Source organism: Pelobates fuscus, chromosome 3, assembly GCF_036172605.1.
Source record: "Pelobates fuscus isolate aPelFus1 chromosome 3, aPelFus1.pri, whole genome shotgun sequence".
Classification (NCBI taxonomy): Eukaryota; Metazoa; Chordata; class Amphibia; order Anura; family Pelobatidae; genus Pelobates; species Pelobates fuscus.
The window spans coordinates 329,564,700-329,583,192 of NC_086319.1; the positions used below are offsets into that span (position 1 = coordinate 329,564,700).

General features: G+C 37.4%; 1 protein-coding gene across 1 annotated transcript in view; it reads right to left on the minus strand.

Moving 5' to 3' along the window:
- GALK2 (galactokinase 2) overlaps window positions 1-18,493 on the minus strand; it is a 138,834-nt gene that overhangs the window by 94,823 nt on the left and 25,518 nt on the right. Inside the window, exons 4-5 of the mRNA XM_063445684.1 lie at window positions 11,675-11,765; window positions 3,058-3,204 (exon numbers count right to left, since the gene is read on the minus strand). Coding sequence (XP_063301754.1) covers window positions 3,058-3,204; window positions 11,675-11,765 — 238 coding nt within the window. The remainder of the gene's footprint in view (window positions 1-3,057; window positions 3,205-11,674; window positions 11,766-18,493) is intronic.

Consider the following 18,493-nt stretch of genomic DNA (forward strand, 5'->3'; position numbering starts at 1 on the left):
TAAAGGGACACTATAGCCACCAAAACTACCTAATGAAGCAGTTTTGCTGTATAGATCATGCATTCTCACTGCTCAATTCTCTGAGATTTTGTTTCACAAAACACAGTGTTTGTCGGTTTATTAAATATTGAGCAATACAGAGATACTATATAAAATCTCTTTATTATTTTGTAGTTACTATGTAAGTTAAAGGAGCACTATAGGGTCAGGAACACAAACATGTATGCCTGACTCTATAGTGTTAAAACCACCATCTACCCCCCTGGCTTCCTCTTGCCTCCCTAAATATATTAAAATCTTACTTGTATTCAAGTCTGTAGCTGCTGGCTCGGACCCTGAACTACCTCTGTCTACTGACATCGTTAGAAGTGGTGGTCTGAGCCAATCACAATGCTTTCTCATAGGATTGGCTGAGACTGTCAAAGAGGCAGATCAGGGGAAGAGCCAGCACAAGTCAAACACAGCCCTGGTCAATCAGCATCTCCTCATAGAGATTTATTGAATCAATGCATCTCTATGAGGAAAGTTCAGTGTCTGCATGCAGAGGGCGGAGACACTGAATGGCAGTGCTGCTTACTCTGCAGCACTGCCCAAGGAAGCACCTCTAGAAGCAGTCTGAGGAGTAGCCTGTGGAGTTATTATTATTATTGTATTATTTATATAGCGCCATCACATTCCGTAGCGCTGTACATTGGGTTATCACTAGGCTGCAATGTAAACACTGCATCTTCTCTGAAAAGACAGTGTTTGCAGCAAAAAGCCTGAAGGAGTCTAAGATGTGCTTTAACCCCTTAAGGACACATGACATGTGTGACATGTCATGATTCCCTTTTATTCCAGAAGTTTGGTCCTTAAGGGGTTAAGAAGACACCTCAAGCAAATGATTAATCATGCAAACTATACAGCTCATGTTTATCTAGCTGATTTCTTCTTCTTATAAAGAAAAAATTATTGTACTCTACAGATTACTGATGGAAAAAAGGTTACGGATTTGCATGAAATTATATTACAGTAATTGTTGAAAACAGAACAAACCTTTCTACTGTTACCCTCTGGATAAATAAGGAGCAAAAAGTTTATGAATGTACAAATAAGAGATATTGTGTAAGGTCTAGTGTCTGCACTTTCACTGCAAGTTTGTCTATTTTATTCTTATCAAATGTTTACACAAGTTTATGTTAACAAATGACCTCTATTCACTTCCCACATTTATTTTAACCTCTGCATCATCTTCATTATCAATTGATTTAAGACTGTTCCTTAACTCAACAAATGATGACATTTAACACGTGGTTCTGTTCAAAATGTGGCTTAAGATAACTGTGGGCAAACTGTTCAGCAAAACACAAAGATAAAACATTGTACTAAATATCATATGCAGATACATTTTCACAAATTGAACTTGGGCACTATTAAGTTGGTTAATATTATCAGTATCCCAGGTAATACTTAAAAACTAATGAAAGCTAAATGTTCCCCCTTCTAGGATAAATACTCTGATATTATTTTAGTATTACTATACTACACGTTGTTTTTTTTTTCTTTGCTTAGTAAATGGAACCAATATAATTTAACTATTAAAAAGTGTGTTTTGCAAATCACTTTGGTTTTCAGAAATAAAAAGGTTCATCCATTAAGCATTAAATATGTAAACGATGTATAGAAAAAAAAAACTCATCACAAAATACCTTTTAACCCTCTGTAATTCAATAACATGTCCCAAGAAATAAATAATTATGTAAAATTCATTATGTGGCAAGAAAATACCAATAAAATAACAGCATTTGTAAAATAATAGTATAACGTTTGTGTCCTTTCTTATATTTTGCAAATTTTATAACAATCTTACTGATCGCACTACATTTTAAGAAATAGCAAAAATAATGGAATGAATTACGATGGAAAATGTGTCAAATAAAGCATTGATTATTGATATATTTTAACTAGCTGTACTTTAATCATTGCTTATTATGACACTTTTATTCTGATATTTGTGGTAACGATCACCTAATCCAGACTGCTATCACGTTAAATGTAACTGTCTTTTGCGATTAAAGATCATATTTTGTCATTCCGCCACGATATGATTTGATATTATTTAATTTCGTATTGAGTACTATGATGAAATAGGCAGCCTTCTATGGAAATTGTTTTTTAAACATATTGTAATTTTAATATTGTTAAATAAATGTATTTGATTATGGCAATTTCATTGTTATTTTTTTTTTAGGTATTTCTATATTTATGTTTTACTATAGTGTTTTCTAATTGATCTGATTTTCTATTACATGTTATATTGTGTCTGTTTGATGTGCAAGGCATAAAGGGACACTATAGTCACCAAAATAACTTTAGCTTAATGAAGCAGTTTTTGTGTATAGATCATACCCCTGACGTTTCACTGTTCACTTCATTGCCATTTAATAGTTTCACTGTTCACTTCATTGCCATTTAATAGTTTAATCGCTTTTGTTTCTGTTTATGCAGCCCTAGCCACACCTCTCCTGGCTGTGACTGACAGCCTGCATTTTCAATCAGTTGTAACTTACTTTAAACATTTTCATCTCCTGCTCTATAATTTGAAATTTCATTACATACAGGAGGTTTCTGCAAGGTCTAGCAATCTATTAACAGTGCAGGAGATAAGAAATTCTAAATTAAACTAATTGTGCCAAAAAGGAAGTGTAAACATTAGATGATTCTGCACATGAAGTGTTTAGGGAGGCTTTGTAAGTCACATGCATGGAGGTGTGACTAGGGCTGCTTAAACAAAGTGATATTAACTCCTAAATGGCAGAGAATTGAGCAGTGAGACTGCAGGGGCATAACCTATGGTCCAAAACTGCTTCATTAAGATAAAGTTGTTTTGGTGACTATAGGGATCCAGGGAGCCAACACATGATGATGGTAAATGTCCCATAAGCATTCTTTCAGTGGCTGATTCATTGGTTTACTTTTGAATGGGCCACAAATGTCAAGTTGCCATTGCATGTAATTATCTGAATATGGAACTTTCATTTTACACACATTTAGCAAGGACAGCATCTGGTAAATTACCTTAGAAAGTGTCAGTCCATTAGCGATTAGTGTGACAAGCCCAGCACAGCATACTAAGGCACTGGAGCTTGATAATCCAGAACTTGGAGGAATAGTTCCATCTAGTAGGCAATCCATCCCTGTTGGACTGCTAAGGTTGAAATTATCCTTAAAAAAAAACAACAACAAAACGTGATTTCAAAATGTATTACTCAAAATTTGTAAAACTTGTATAGAAGCAATAGTAGCAAATGTAATGTTATATAATTGAGGGTTTTTTTGTTTGTTTTTTTAATGAATAAGATTTTTATTTGACTTAAAGGTAAGCATACGATGCGACATTCGTGGACACGCAGGTCCGAATCAGCAAATTATTTATAGGTTATATAATTGTTTCTAACCATGCTTTCACTCCATTGAGTAATTTACACATTTAGAAACAATGTAATATGCCACTGAGATTCTGAGATTCTGAGCATTAGTTTGGGCAAAGTACTGCTATTTGTAAGACTGGCTATTTAGCTTACACATGGGGAAGAAAAAAAATCATCTTCTCATATTTAACAAATACATCAATACTGAATTTTAATATGTGTATTAAAAAAACAACAACAATGGGTTTACTTTTCATATTGGCTTCAAATGACAAAGGACAAAGCTGTAAGAAGAACCACTACTGATACACATTTCAAAGTGAAACTATCTTTTTCTGTATTATTTTTTTTATTTTATTTTTTACCCAATTTATATTTTGAGTTGTAAACTGTGTGCTCATTGTTTCCAGTAACCAAAAAAAAAAAAAAACTTAAAATGAATTATGTTGGGCAGTCTACCACTGATCAGACTAGTGAAGTGGCCTAGTATAGCTCGTATGTGGAAAGAGCTGGGTAGCATCAAGTGCTGGACAGACAGTTCAAGAGTAGAAAGACTCTGAAGTCCCTTGACTATGGGCAGTCCCCCGAGTTTATGTACTAGTATGCTATTGACTCTGGAGCAATCCCTTCTTTGCACCCCAGTGGAAGTCTCTGCATGTAAAAACGCCGGAAGGCCTAGGCTCTTCAGGAATGGCTCTGAGTCATCAGAGGAGGTCAGAGTAAAGGTTCCATCTCCATTTGTAACTAGGAGTGATCCCTCCCCACTCCATCTATAATTTACAGAGTAGCCCCTTAATTTCCTAGTGATTGGCGCCAACTTTCTGTTCTCTGCCAATGCTGAGAATGGGATATCCCCATATAGCGCCACGGTGCAGCCTTCATATCAAATAGCCCCCTCTTTCTCTGTATTTTTAAAGCATTAATTTTAATTTTACAATCTTCACAGTGTTAATGCAAGACTATTCTAATCTCATATTAACCCAAACCTACGTCTTAACTTTAATATTAGACATTTAAATGGTAATCAGTAGGAAATAGACGGTAGAAGGTTGTTTTTAGTCTTTTCATGAGTTATAGTCCACATTCTATAATTAAAAGTGAAAAATGTTGACTTTCTAGATGTGTATAATTCCATAGAAATGCATTCTGTGATATTAACCCTGTATGTAACGATATGTAGAAAAAAGGCATAAAAAAATGTTTAATATAGCAAGGTATGCATTTCTCAATTACAAATCTAATATTAGTTTTCTTTTAATCATTAAAAAACCTGTTGTGACTTGATAATATACTTGCAAAGATGATACAAAATAGCAAATATGGAAAAATGTCAGAACACAGTTCATTTTTAAATACCATACATTTTACTAATATATGGATTCTTAAACACATACTGCAATATGCTGTTTTATCTATCAATCAAACAATAGGCATTATTATTACATAACATAATTGATGCAAACCATGCATCCTCATAATTATAGGGAAGATATACGAACTCTGATGTGATAATATTTTTTATACTTTTAGGGGGATACCCAACAGCATACTTTCTCTGTTCCTTGTGCATGTTAAGTTGCATCACTAAGTTGGTGGGTGTATACTAGAGACAGTTTACTTCTATATTTTGCATCCTTTGCTAGAATGCTATTTGAAGTTCTGTCCTATTTTCAGAGAGTAGTCTAATGTTACAGCTTATATTAATGCTGAGTCTTGGCTAGGGAGTGTAGCTACGCTATCCACGATATCTGGAACACTTTGGGATATACCCCACCTGCTCTGTTCAGTGTGTGTTATCTTAAAACTGCAGTATCCAATATACAACAGCTGATCCCCTTAAACTCTGTTTGTGTTAAACAGGCAATCCCGCTGCCTCTGCGTCTTTTAGTCTGGTTTATGGCGATATATCAAAGGTTAAGTTTAGACGCCAAATCAAAGAGCACAGAGGTTTTAAAATTTGAGTTTGAAAGATCCAATACCATTTGTAATGCCCTAGTTGCAATGACTGTTCAAAACATACATTTAGACAATTTAATAAAGTTAAAAAGAAAAAAAAAAGAAAACCATTTATTAGAAAGAAAAAAACAATAGATATGTGGTTTACTTTCATTTTCTATTGGTAATTTATTTTTATTTTTTTTAAGAACAATAAAAATCATTATTGGAAATAAACATGAAAAAGAAAATTGTTTATAAGTTTGATTATAAATTCAGGCAATAAAACCATCTCGAGATTTAGAATATGTTGTTATAAAGAGTAGGTTTTAATGAAAGAAAGTGTGGTAGGAATACTACTATCCGGCTTGTTCACTAAAGTGAGAATTAATAGGAATTGAAAATTAATTTACAAATAATGTCTACATGTTGGCAGAATAGCAAAATAAAAAAAATACAAAAATTAAATATTTTCTTCAAGTCAATTCTGTTTTCAGTTCGACTATTTTGGCCTTACATTTGAAAGGGACTTTGACTTCTCACTTTAGTGGATAACCCTGTATGTAACAGAATGTAGAAAGAAGAATTAGATAGTATAGGAAAGTATACATTTCCAGTTCACAAATCAAATATTAGTTAAATATTAATGGTACACTTAAAGGGTCACTGTAGTCACCAAAACAACTTTATCTTAATGAAGCAGTTTTAGTGTATAGATCATGATCCTGCAGTCTCACTGCTCAATTCTCTGCAATTTAGGAGTTAAATCCTTTTTGTTTGTCCATGCAGCCCTAGCCACACCTGCCCTGGCTGTGACTCGCACACCGTGCATGAAAAAAAAAATGGTTTCACTTTCAGTTAGATGTAACTTATTTTAAAAGTTCTTATAACCTGTTTTTTAAAGCATTTACAAAGAAGGAAGTATAAACATTAGCCCACTCTTTACAGGAAGTGTTTAGGAAGGCTGTGCAAGTCACATGCAGGGAGGTGTGACTAAGGTGCGTAAACAAAGTGATTTAACTCCTAAATGGCAGATAATTGAGCAGTGACACTGCAGGCAAATGATTTATACACCAAAACTGTTTCAATAAGCTACAGTTGTTTTGGTGACTATAGTGTCCCTTTAAGTTCACAATAGAGAGAACTAGAAGATAACTAAAATCATGTGTTTTTGGAATAAACTTTCTAGATCCACAAAACTAAAGTACTAGCATTAATATAACCAGTTTGATTACTTGTAAAAAAAAAATGCTTGAAGAACAAATGTAAAAATAAATACATAAAACAGGCAATACAACTTGCATAAGGCATTTGTCTAAAAACGTATCCACATGGCTTAAATGACAAACAATGACATTTATTTTTGAATGACATTTATGTATACCAATTAATGTTTTCAAGAAAAAATACATTAACAAATACTTTTTTCTACAGTGCAGATTGTTAGGACAGTGTTCAAGCAATTGTCTGCCAACGTTTTTTAAATGTTGAATCTTCTACGAAGGAAATCTGTCATTAAAATAACACAAACTTACAGAAATATAGCTACATTTTTCCTGTAAGGTAGATTTAAAGCCCATAAAAGTGCCCTAATTAATAAAGGGATGCTTTAGCATTTCAGACAAAAACAGAATTTGTGGTACTGGTGACAATTAGATCCAAACTAAATTCTGTAACCATCCATATCAATGTTTTTCTAATTGTCACGGTCTACATAAAAGAAACCGGTAACCTTTATAAATGTTCATCTCCTCCGTTCAATTCTAGACTAAAAAAAAACCCATATATTTGGTTTAAAAGAGGACTATAAGCAAAATAACCACTACAGCAAAAGGGACAGGTGGGTAAGTGGGTGCATTGCTAGTGACGTGACTTACATCAATGGTAACGCCCATAATAGGCCCCCACTCACTGAGGGACAGAAGGGGTCTGCCTGGTCGGCCTGGCCCCAGACTGCAGGACCTTGCAAAGCATGCTGCAGAAGCACTCCATAAATTCCATGACAAAAAGTGCAACCTACTTTTTCTTATGTATAACAAAAAGACATTTAAGGTTAATAAACATAAGTAAATACCTGTACATAAATAAAAACAAGGAGAACTAGAGGGAAAAGCCTATACTGCATGAATCTGACTATCCCTAGAATATCCCTGATATGAAATGCACTGTTACAGATGATGGTATTCGGTATTTTTAAACAACAGTGTTTGTCATGTCTAACTATAGAGCTGCTCTATTTCTTGGCAACGGACTGGCAAATGGTCACATTGGACCTTAATTCTCTGGCTGATTTTCACATTTACAGATGCCCACGGTTCTTCAAACCACTTCACTTTCCCTCCTTTTCCAGAACACTTGAAAGACTCTGCGTTCTGTGCCAATGGACTTCTCCTTTCTCAGAGAAGATCCATCGTAAAAGAAATGTTGTGAAAAGGTCACATTCCTAACTCCAGATCAATTTACCCTTTTGGAAGGAGATGGGGGTTTCAAATATAAATGAATATGGAAACCAAGGCACTTTGTTAAGTTATTGACTTTACCAAACATCACAACTTTGTTATTAAGTATGAGTCACAAAATATTTCTGAGAATCCAACCCCCCCAAACTGTGTAATATCCCCTTGACATAACCTGGAATGCTATTGACTCTAGAAAAATGCTTGTTTATAACAAGAATCAACAAGTGACTAACATGACTAAGGAATCTTTGCAGCATATGGTATTTTAAGAATGGATGCTTATTAATTCAAACGCAGCTTTCATTCAAATTCAGACTACAATTAAAAAAAAAATGAAACATCATCTATTAGCGTTCTAATTAAAACAAAAAAATAAAAAAGAAATATGATTACCTCCATTTACAAACATAATATCGCAATACAGTAAACTTTATTTAAATCACTAAAAGGACACAGTAAGCAACATAACCACTAGAGCTCAGTGTAGCAGTTATGCTGCCAAGAGTGTCATGGAGCCATCCTCTGCTTCAAAAAGTTCTCTCAGCCTCTAAGAGAACCGAAAGGTCCTGCTTACAGGGCCAGCTTATTGGCAGAAAGCATTAGTTGAATTGGCAACCAACAAGACATGAGGAAAAATCTTTTAAAGACCAGTAAACCACTCCCAAAACTCTATGCTCATGCCTACACACATGCACACACATGCACACACACATACATACACACACACACACACTCATAGACAGTATTCATCAAAGTGATATACCATGTGATAAATCAGTAAATCAGTATGCGTGAATTGTCCTACCTATACTCACTAACACTAAACGGACTGTGAGTTTAATTTCCACTATTTTACTTTCATTCATCCTTTGACATCTGTGAAAACATCCTCTTTGTATATGTTCCTCTTATACTATATCTAAATTGAGTAGATGCTTTACTACTCATATGTTTGGCACATTTTCTTTCACTTACAAGTCAACACACCCATGTCAGGATAGGCCCCGCTATTTGTGTAGAATTTGGGCACTTGTCCACTAACGGATTAGCACTTTATACACAGAAAGACTGTTTCATCATACGGTGATAAAGTAGCTTTCTAGTCCAGGTTTCAAATAAAGTTAAACAAGAACATTATGATGGTAAATGGGTTAAAGACATGTTCTGTAGTGGTGTCATTCACTTCCAATATACACAGCATTTTGTTCTGTTATAATACATTCTATATCAAATATTCAGGGAAGGCAGCTTTATATGAACGTGTGCTCTATCATGAAGTGCATTTACATAGTGATTACTTCACCTTTATAAAATGGCTCTACAAATGCTCTTTAAACATAACCCTATATCTCCCCAAATTGGCTAGTGGGCTAGTGAGACACTATACATTGCTATTTACTGAATTGTGAAATATGGTTGTACACTACAGGATATTCCTGCCCACTCTCCGTCTGGTATTCAATTACACATTCGGAATAAAATTTGGGGCTACGTACAAAGAGCAATTCTGCAGGAAAGTTATAATGGTGAAGTGATCAGTAGAAATACTGAATTGCATTCCGATGTGATTGTGCCATTTCCCCAATAAAGTCTCTTCACAAATCAACCTTAGTTCTTTCAAAATAAAAATGTTGTTTTAAATAAAAAACAATCGAAGAGCAGACCTTTAATATAGGACTGATCACCATGGAAACCAATGGAATGTTCCACTTTTAGAACTTTTGCAAAGAATTGCAAAATCATTCCATCAGTTACAAATCTCACCTACTGAATGTTACAACATTGTGGAAGGGCTGCAATTATGGTTGTAGCAGGTGGGTATTGCTTCTCGTCGATATTCTATCATCTTTATTCCAATTTTGTTCTCTGTTTGCTTTACATCTGATCTGAAACATAATTTCAGGATGTATTTTATCTCATCTCCTTTTTTTCTGAATGCAGTACGTATATTGTAATAAGTGAAAATTGTCTTTTCTTTTTTGCAATGAGATTGTAATAAGAGTAGTAAGATAAAAGACTTTATTGCAGATCGATTGTATTTTCGTAAAAGCACGAAAAGTATTTCATAAAAGACACGAAAATATGTAGTCTAAAAGAAAGTAAATATGAAAAAAAAAAAAAAAGCTTTTTAGAAACATAGAATGTGACGGCAGATAAGAACCATTTGGCCCATCTAGTCTGCCCAATATTTCAAAATACTTTTAATTAGTCCCTGGCCTTATCTTAAGTCTAGGATAGCCTTATGCCTATCCCACGCATGCTTAAACTCCCTCACTGTGTTAACCTCTACCACTTCAAGCTGGAAGGCTATTCCATGCATCCACTACACTCTCGGTAAAGTAATACTTCCTGTAAATCACACATACACGAGTTACTGTGTGATCTCCAAATTCTAACGTAACCCAAACGGACTCTATGTTCGCCTCACTAACTTTTATTAGGCTAGATTTTATGCTATCCTTCACATACAGGACCACCCCTCCCCTCCCCTGCCTTCCCTGTCTTTTCTATATAAAGAGTACCCTGGTATTGCTATGTCCCAGTCATTTTTCTCATTATACCATGTCTCAGTAACAGCAACTAAATCTACATTCTCAGTTGCCATTATTGCCACAAGTTCATGGATCTTCTTCCCTAAACTGCGAGCATTTGTAGACATGACCCTAAGCTTATCATTTTTTAACACATTTTTTACAGTTACTTTCTGTTTTTGTTTTGGGGGGGCAATTGAATTGATGTTTTATCACCCTTTTGTGTCCCCCCTCCTAGTTTAAATACTTCCTAGCAAAACCTCTGAACTGCTCACTGAGAACATTTGTTCCCTTTTGAGAAAGATGCAAACCATCTTTTTTGTACAGATGTTAATTTTTTAGATGTTTATTGTACAAAAACGTACACAAGAAAATGTTTTTAGACTATTTTGACTGACAATTCTGCAATGTATTCCAACAACGATACAAATAATCTGATTAATTTAAAATAATCTATGTAATTATCATTTTCAAAGTAATATGATTTGCTTTGTCCAAACTGGCACTACTTTATCTTGCTCCAAAAAGTGGAAATCATCTGTTTAAGTTACATATTTATCCATTCTTCATAAAACTGATTTGCTTGTTGTTTTATTGTTTGTTGTTGCTTTCCATATTTACTGCTTGATAAACTACTTCCACAATGTATATTTTGAAAATCTTCATGTGGGACCATAGTTACTTAGCTTTCTCATTGCTCCTGCCGATATCATTTTTACTCAAATGAATGGATTCAGCCAGAGATAAAATGCCTTTAACTAAGATGGAAAGGGTTAAAAACACACAGAGTAAAACTCATAAATACGACTTCTTGGTTGCATGAAGACTAAATCGCAATTGTTTTTCCTCGTGCTGTTTTGTGCAGTTTAATCAGTCGAAAGTAGTTTCTTATTATGCATGATGTCATTTTTGTGTTGTTTAATCATAGAACATTGGTTAACAATTGGTTTTAATATATGTCCACACGAGGACCTTCATGTCACAGATGTGAAGCTTTTGTAGATGGTCCAGAATAAGGTCTGGCAGTTATTAAAACACGACGGTTTGCATAATTCCTATTAACTCTTTCAACTCATATCTGTCACTATGTTACAGACTATTGGTTTTTATTCAGTGATAAAAAAAAGAAAGAAAAAGCCTAAAATACTAAAAGATATTTCTACTGCCAGGTGCTTCGGCCACTTACTGAGCTCCTTTCAGTGTCAAGACCCCAAGTGAGATGCACCACAAACCACTTTGCGTAAAAGTAACCCTTTGACCTTTAACACCACCAAAGATTAAATTAACATTTTAAGGAACATTTAATCAGAATACAAGATGCTTGGTGTGGAATATTTACCTGAATTCCTTTAAGTCCACATAGAAAGTAGTTGTGCCACAAAGGCTTTGTTTTATCAATCTGAATACCATGAACACTGGTGGTGAAGTCTCTGTGAAAACAGAAAGGTCTATTAGGAAGAGAGGCATTGCAAAGCTTTTTGCTGTCACCTAATGGTGATTATGTATACAGCATCTTTAGTGTCCCTAGATGGACATTAAGGAAAAAGTCACTGTTCATTTAGCAAATATAAAAAAAGTTTTAATTGGGGATAAAAACTGCATAATAATCAAACTGACACAAACAGTCAAATGGTTACAAATGAGTGTTTCAATATATAGGTTTTCTTTCTTTCCACATTGAGAGACTGATCCAATCATGCTAGAATTTTAATATAGCTAATAAAAAAAGAGGAAAATTGATCTTCAACATAGAAACATAGAATGTGACGGCAGATTAGAACCATTCGGCCCATCTAGTCTGTTCAATTTTCTAAATACTTTCATTAGTCCCTGGCCTTATCTTATAGTTAGGATAGCCTTATGCCTATCCCACGCATGCTTAAACTCCTTTACTGTGTTAACCTCTACCACTTCAGCTGGAAGGCTATTCCATGCACTTGTACAGAAAAACAGTTTAAAAAATATTTTTTAATTTTTTTTTATATTTTTATCATCCCTGTAAAACAAACCTTTTATTTTGAAAAATATTTTTTAAATTAAACAAAAAGTGGGTACACCTTCCAGTGGTTCTACACACACACACACACACACGCATGTGCACATGTGCTTGTTATGCAGAGATGTCAATTTAACCCCTTAAGGGCCAAACTTCTGGAATAGAAGGGAATCATGACATGTCACACGTCATGTGTCCTTGGACCACTATAGTGCCAGGAAAACAAACTAGTTTTCCTGGCACTATAGGGTCATTAGGTCCCCCCCACCCTCAGGGCCCCACTCCTGCTGGGATGAATGGGTTAAAACCCCTTCAGCCACTTAACTTTCTCCACCGCCGGGCTCCATCAGTGCTGGTGACCTCTCCTCCTCCTGCCAACGTCAGCGCCAAATGCGCATGCAAGGCAAGAGCCGCACGCGCATTCAAACCGCCCATAGGAAAGCATTACTGAATGTTTTCCTATGGACGTCCAGCATCTTCTCACTGTGATTTTCACAGTGAGAATCGCAGAAGTGCCTCTAGCGGCTGTCAGTGAGACAACCACTGGAGGCTGGATTAACTCTCAGTGTTTTCAGCTGCAGGGTTAAAACTAGAGGACCACTTCATTGAGCTGAAGTGGTGTTGGTGCCTATAGTGGTCCTTTAAATGCATGCAAGTTTTCCTTTGGCATTGATCTCCTAAACATTAATTTTTATTTATTTTGTATATGGGCAGTGGAGAGTCCCTTTAAGTGTAATGTACAGCGAGTATGCTCTGGGCATCACCATACTGAACATACTAACTAATGAGAATTATCTAGTTGCAATACAAATGTCTCTTTCTGGATCTTCATTAGAAGGCTACTGCAAAAGCATGCCATTACAATAGTGTACAAACTGTGTAATGCAATAACGACACAGATCAGTACAGTGTAACAGAACAATAACATGTTTAAACATCGGCATCTAGTGATTGAAGTTTGCGTGTGCAGGTGAGCGCCACATTTTAACTGTTATTGGAAGACACTTGGTATCAACAGGTAACTAATGTTCGAGAAAATATCTGATGAAGAGTTATGCCCAAAAAATTATTTTAAATCCTGATTTAGAATTTTGCCATATGCATGCTTTTTACAAAAAAAACAAACAAACAACAAAACGTGCTCCTTAGTGCTACAATTTGTTGTCCATTTTAAAAGTAAAATCACGCGGTTTCTTTTCACTCACAAAAGGGTTAATAATTTTTTTGTTATTCTTTTTCTGAGCTGAAAGTGGGTCCATCTCCACAAGCAAGAGGTTTGCTACAAATGCAGGATATTCACTCTGAGGATTTATTAAAGCGACACTGTCACCTGTTTACTTGCCTCCCAGAGGCAAAGTAGGGACAGCTTTATCTCAGTATTTCTCCTCCTCCTAACTTTCTGCGAGTCAGGGTGGAGTCTAAGTGTCAATCCCGACAGCCATTGCCAATATTGGCTGCAGGGAGTTGACTGTATCTATGATCTCAATGCTGTACTGTCACGCATGTGTGAGACGTCGGCTCTAAAGAGAACCCGCAAGATAAGATGACCACGTCTGCGATGGACAGGCTCATGTAAGTAAATCTCACCTTTACCTGCCTACCTCGGCCACTGGCCCCCAGCAGCGATGACACTGTTGTGGGTCTTTGCAAATTTGGAAGAGTCCCCAGACGGTGATAGTGCCACTTTAAGACAGCTTTATCATACCTTTGGTGCCATTTCATGTTTGCATTTTTGAGGAAGGTGTTTTCTGCACACTTTCATGCTGGGGGAATCACAAAGGGTCTTCTATAGCCTGGGTGACATCAAGTATGTGTATCCAAATCAGTTACAGTATATATAGCTTGCCTTTTGAATGTTCAATTGTCCTGCCTAAATAATTCTACTACAGTATCATTTTTAATGTATACATAAATTGCATTAATTTGTATTTACAAAATATGACAGCAAGGTTGTGATGTTCTTTCACTGAATGTTTCACTATATTTGAGTTATATTTATATGCTATTATATAAATAAATATATATATGTATTTATTTTTTTCTCAAAGGTAACTGGATTGCATTGCAGGGCTTAGTTCAGGAGAACCAACGGAAGTTCCTGCTTAAGAGCATCCAGCTCTCTGGCGTTCTTTGTGGAGGTGGGGTGCGTCATCTGGTGGGCCACTGGTAAGAGATCAAACTATTCAGACATGGCTTAAATACTTACAATGGGGGGATGCCAGGGCACTCCTGGAACCATAACCACTTTAGTGAGCTGTAGTGGTTATGGTGCTTGGTGTGTTCCTTTAACTGAATTTACATTTTTATCAAACTTAAAGCCTGGTTGACGCTACCTGGAATAGAATCAGTGACTTTAAGGTTTGAACCAATTCAATTAATCGTAAGAATCTAGAACAATCGTTTTCTTTAACTTATCTAGTCTGAAAGTGGAAATAGAAATGCTTATGAAATAACAAAGTGATTCAAAATGTATTTAATCCATATGCTTATTTTTGCATTTTTGTTCACTTCTATTCCAATTACTCAATACCAGGTTTTAATGGGAAGTGCCATTTTCATGTTTATCATGTTTGGAAAAGCTGGACTTTCCACATATTCACAATTTATAAAGTCTGACCAATCTGGATGTTGTTAGTTGTGCATTGCAGTTATCTCATCCTATTGAATCAATAACTGCTTTCTAATGAGATATTTCCAGAGAAAACCAACAGCGTACATCGGAATATTACTGCACTTTCTAAACTCTGCAGATTAGACGATTGGGTTTAGTCACTTCAACGCACACCAACTACGGACGTCAAATTCGTAACAATAATTCAACATCAGACTGTAATTACTAAAATGAGACCCACAACTACGCAATGAAATCAAATTAACCCTCCATTTAAAGATCATAAAGTAGAAAAGCAGGTCACACAGATTTAATTATACAATATGTGAATCATACTCTGAATTTTAATAGGTTGCTGACTCATCTGGAGGAAAGAAAAAAGTATTTGTAAATAGAATATAAATGATACATCAAGCGTCATAACCACACCAGCTTACTGTAGTGGTTCTAGTACAAGATTCTCTCAGTGCAGTCCCTGTAGCTTGTCAATCAATATTTAGGCAGTTTGGCAAATACTGGAGAATTCCCTGGCAATTGAACAATGGTTTCCTCACTTTGGGACATTACAAGAAGAAGTTTCACTTTCCTCGTGATTTGAGCAAAATGTTCGTACAGGTCCGAGCTGGCAAACGGTGCCGCTAAATGAACACAGGCTTGATTCACAAAAAAACACTACCACAAAAATGGTATTACATACACAAGAGTTAGTGGGATAGTCTGGGTAAAATAACCACTTAATTTTACTGAAGTGTTTATGGTGCCTGAAGCTTCCTAGAATCATCCATTTGTGTTAAACGGTTTTAAAATGAAGTATTCTAAAACGGTTTAAGACTGAATGGATAGATGGCACCAAAGGACTTCAAGCACCATAAACACTTCAATGAAATAAAGCCCTTATCATGCCTGGAGTGTCCCTTTAAATTGCCCTTTATTTACACTCTCAAAAATATAAAAATATAAATCACATATGGCTTGGGCTCTGTACAATTAACAAAACAAATATGAATCAAATTTGTGGGCTTTTTTTTTTTTTTTAATTCTTTATTTTTGCAGTGCCTGGAATGGTTACAAGAGTGCGTATGGTACCCCAACGGCAATCCATACGTTAGAATTGAACATACATTGCAATGGGTATTAACAGTCAAAGCACTTTTTTTTTTTTTTGAGTAAGTGTTGCATAGTGAAACAGGCTTCAGCGAAGGGTAGGAGTACAAAATACACGAGTATGTAAGACTAGTTGGCCTCGTTTACATGTCGCAATCTGCTGTGAGATGTGGCTAGCTGCGCGTATATTGATAAAATACATGAGATGAGTAAAGCCACTCTTTACAGCTGTAGTTTACATAAGAGTCTGCCAGGGTGCATATGAACGATAAACATGTGTAAAACAAAAACAAAAACAAAAAAACACAATACATATGAACAAGAGAGTGGTTTTAGGTTCTGAAATGTGTGGCTGTTGTTGCTCAGAGTAACTGTGCGAGCTCAGTGTGCTTAGTTGGAGGTGTGAGCTGGGTTCTCACTAGGTAAGTCTGAGATAGGGTAGCCTGGGCTATATCCCTCACTGTCCTCTCCGAGTGGGAAAATGAGGGGGTATGAGCCTTGTTCTGCTACTCAGGGCGGGCAGGTCAAGATAGGGGCTAGTGGTAAGTGTAGCTATCCCGCATACTAACCGCACCGGTCTGGGGCAGTCATGTTCTGTGTGGGTTTTAGCGGGTCCAAGATGTAATAAATGGCTGGGGGGGCATTAAGCCCGTGGTTGGGGCGCTTGGGCACTGTGTAAGCCCGGGAGGGACATTTTACCCCTGCTTGCCATGTATCTTGCTCTTAACGGTGGCTGACCGTGTTAGACTACCGTCTGGTTATGTACTGTGGTCGCGTAACCGTAGGGGCTAAAACATATAGTCAGCATAGAAGCTGATTGTAGTTGTGAGACGGTGACCGCGGAATAGTACTGCCTGTGTTGAGTGCCTTAATGTCGGCATTACTACGTCTATGTGGTAGTGTCCCCTTCTCATGCCCAGTGTATTGCCTGGGCGGTCTGGGGCATTCTGGCACAGTAGGAGGCCTGGGATAGATAGGTTGAAGGTCGAACAGGCTTGTAAATGGCGAGGCACAAGGTAGAGGTAGGCGGCTGTGAAAAAGCCCTGCGGGTGCAGTGATGTTAGCATGTCTACATAATCGGCCCGACCTCTAGGAGTATTTTAAAAGAGGTCAGTCATCCTTAAGAATGGCCGGGGAGTTTCCCTTACACATTAAACTTATGTGGCTTCGCATCTTGTGGTGTCTGAGTGAAATTATATAACTAAGCAAGTAACAATAAAAAACATTAGTGAAACAAAATTTAAGGAAGAGGGAGTTTAAGTCTCTGATTGTGTCAAAAGTAGAATTTCCACAAAGACGTTAGGAGTCCCACTCTGCGTTCAGGCGGTCAGTCTGGGTGTAGACCTCATACGCCGTTCAGCCGGTATTCCAGGTGCGTCTTATGGGGCGATCTTGAAGTCGTTCTCCGTGGCCCTTAGTCCTCATAGACCCAAGGACAACAACAAGAAGGTAAGTGAGGGGCTTCAAGTCCGCCTTTGGTTACAGCGAGAGTCTACCGCTTTTGTCATTTGGGTGATGTTTCTTGGGACAAATGTCTCGGAGGTGTCCGGGTTCCCCATGCGGGAGTTGGAGGGCCTACCAGACTGCTGAATGGCGTCCTGAGGGAGGCCCCATGCCGCCAAGTGCTTTTTCGCTTCTGGGAGGTCAGATATGAGATATGTGCCAGTCCCGTGGATTACTTGTAGTTTGCGGGGTGGGCGCCATTGGTATTGTATGCCATGTGCGCGGAGTAAGGTGGTAAGTGGTCTGAGGGCCGCGCGCCATTGCATAGTTCCCCTAGACAGATCCGAGTAAAAAAGGAGGGACATATCTTCAAAGGTATATGGCGTAATTCCCCTGGTGGCTGCCATTACTGCCATTTTGTCTTGGCGTTTATTGAATTTAACAATAATGTCCCTGGGTGCTGTCTGTGGCGCTGTTGCGGGTTTGGGTATTCTGAATACGCCGTCAATACTTATGCCCTTGGCCTGCTTTATTGGGAGGATTGTGCTTACCAGCCGCCGAATGAGATGAGGCACCTCGGCGTCCGAGACAGACTCCGCTACACCTCTGATCTTAAGGTTTGCGGCCCGTCGCGTGTCCTCCATTGCCGCCATTTTATGTTCCGCTTGGATGTGCTGCTGTTGTAGGGCGGCGAGGTCTCTCTGCAGAGTGGCAAGTTGCTTTGTATGGCTTGCTGTGTTTTGCTCGACGACATCCATGCGGACCGACAGGCCTTGGATGTCTCTCTTCATGTCCGCCATGTCGGCCTGGATGCCTCGTCGGAGCTCGGCCAACAGTTCCCTCATCTCCACCTTTGTGACCGGAGACGCGTCCATCTGTGCCTTAGGTGTTGTCGGCGGTTTTGAAGCGGGCAGGGCAATCTCCTCTTGGTCGGAGAATGGGTCGTCGGAATTATTGAAGTCGTCTACATAGCTCGTGTAATCCGCCATGTTGGGCTCCAGGGC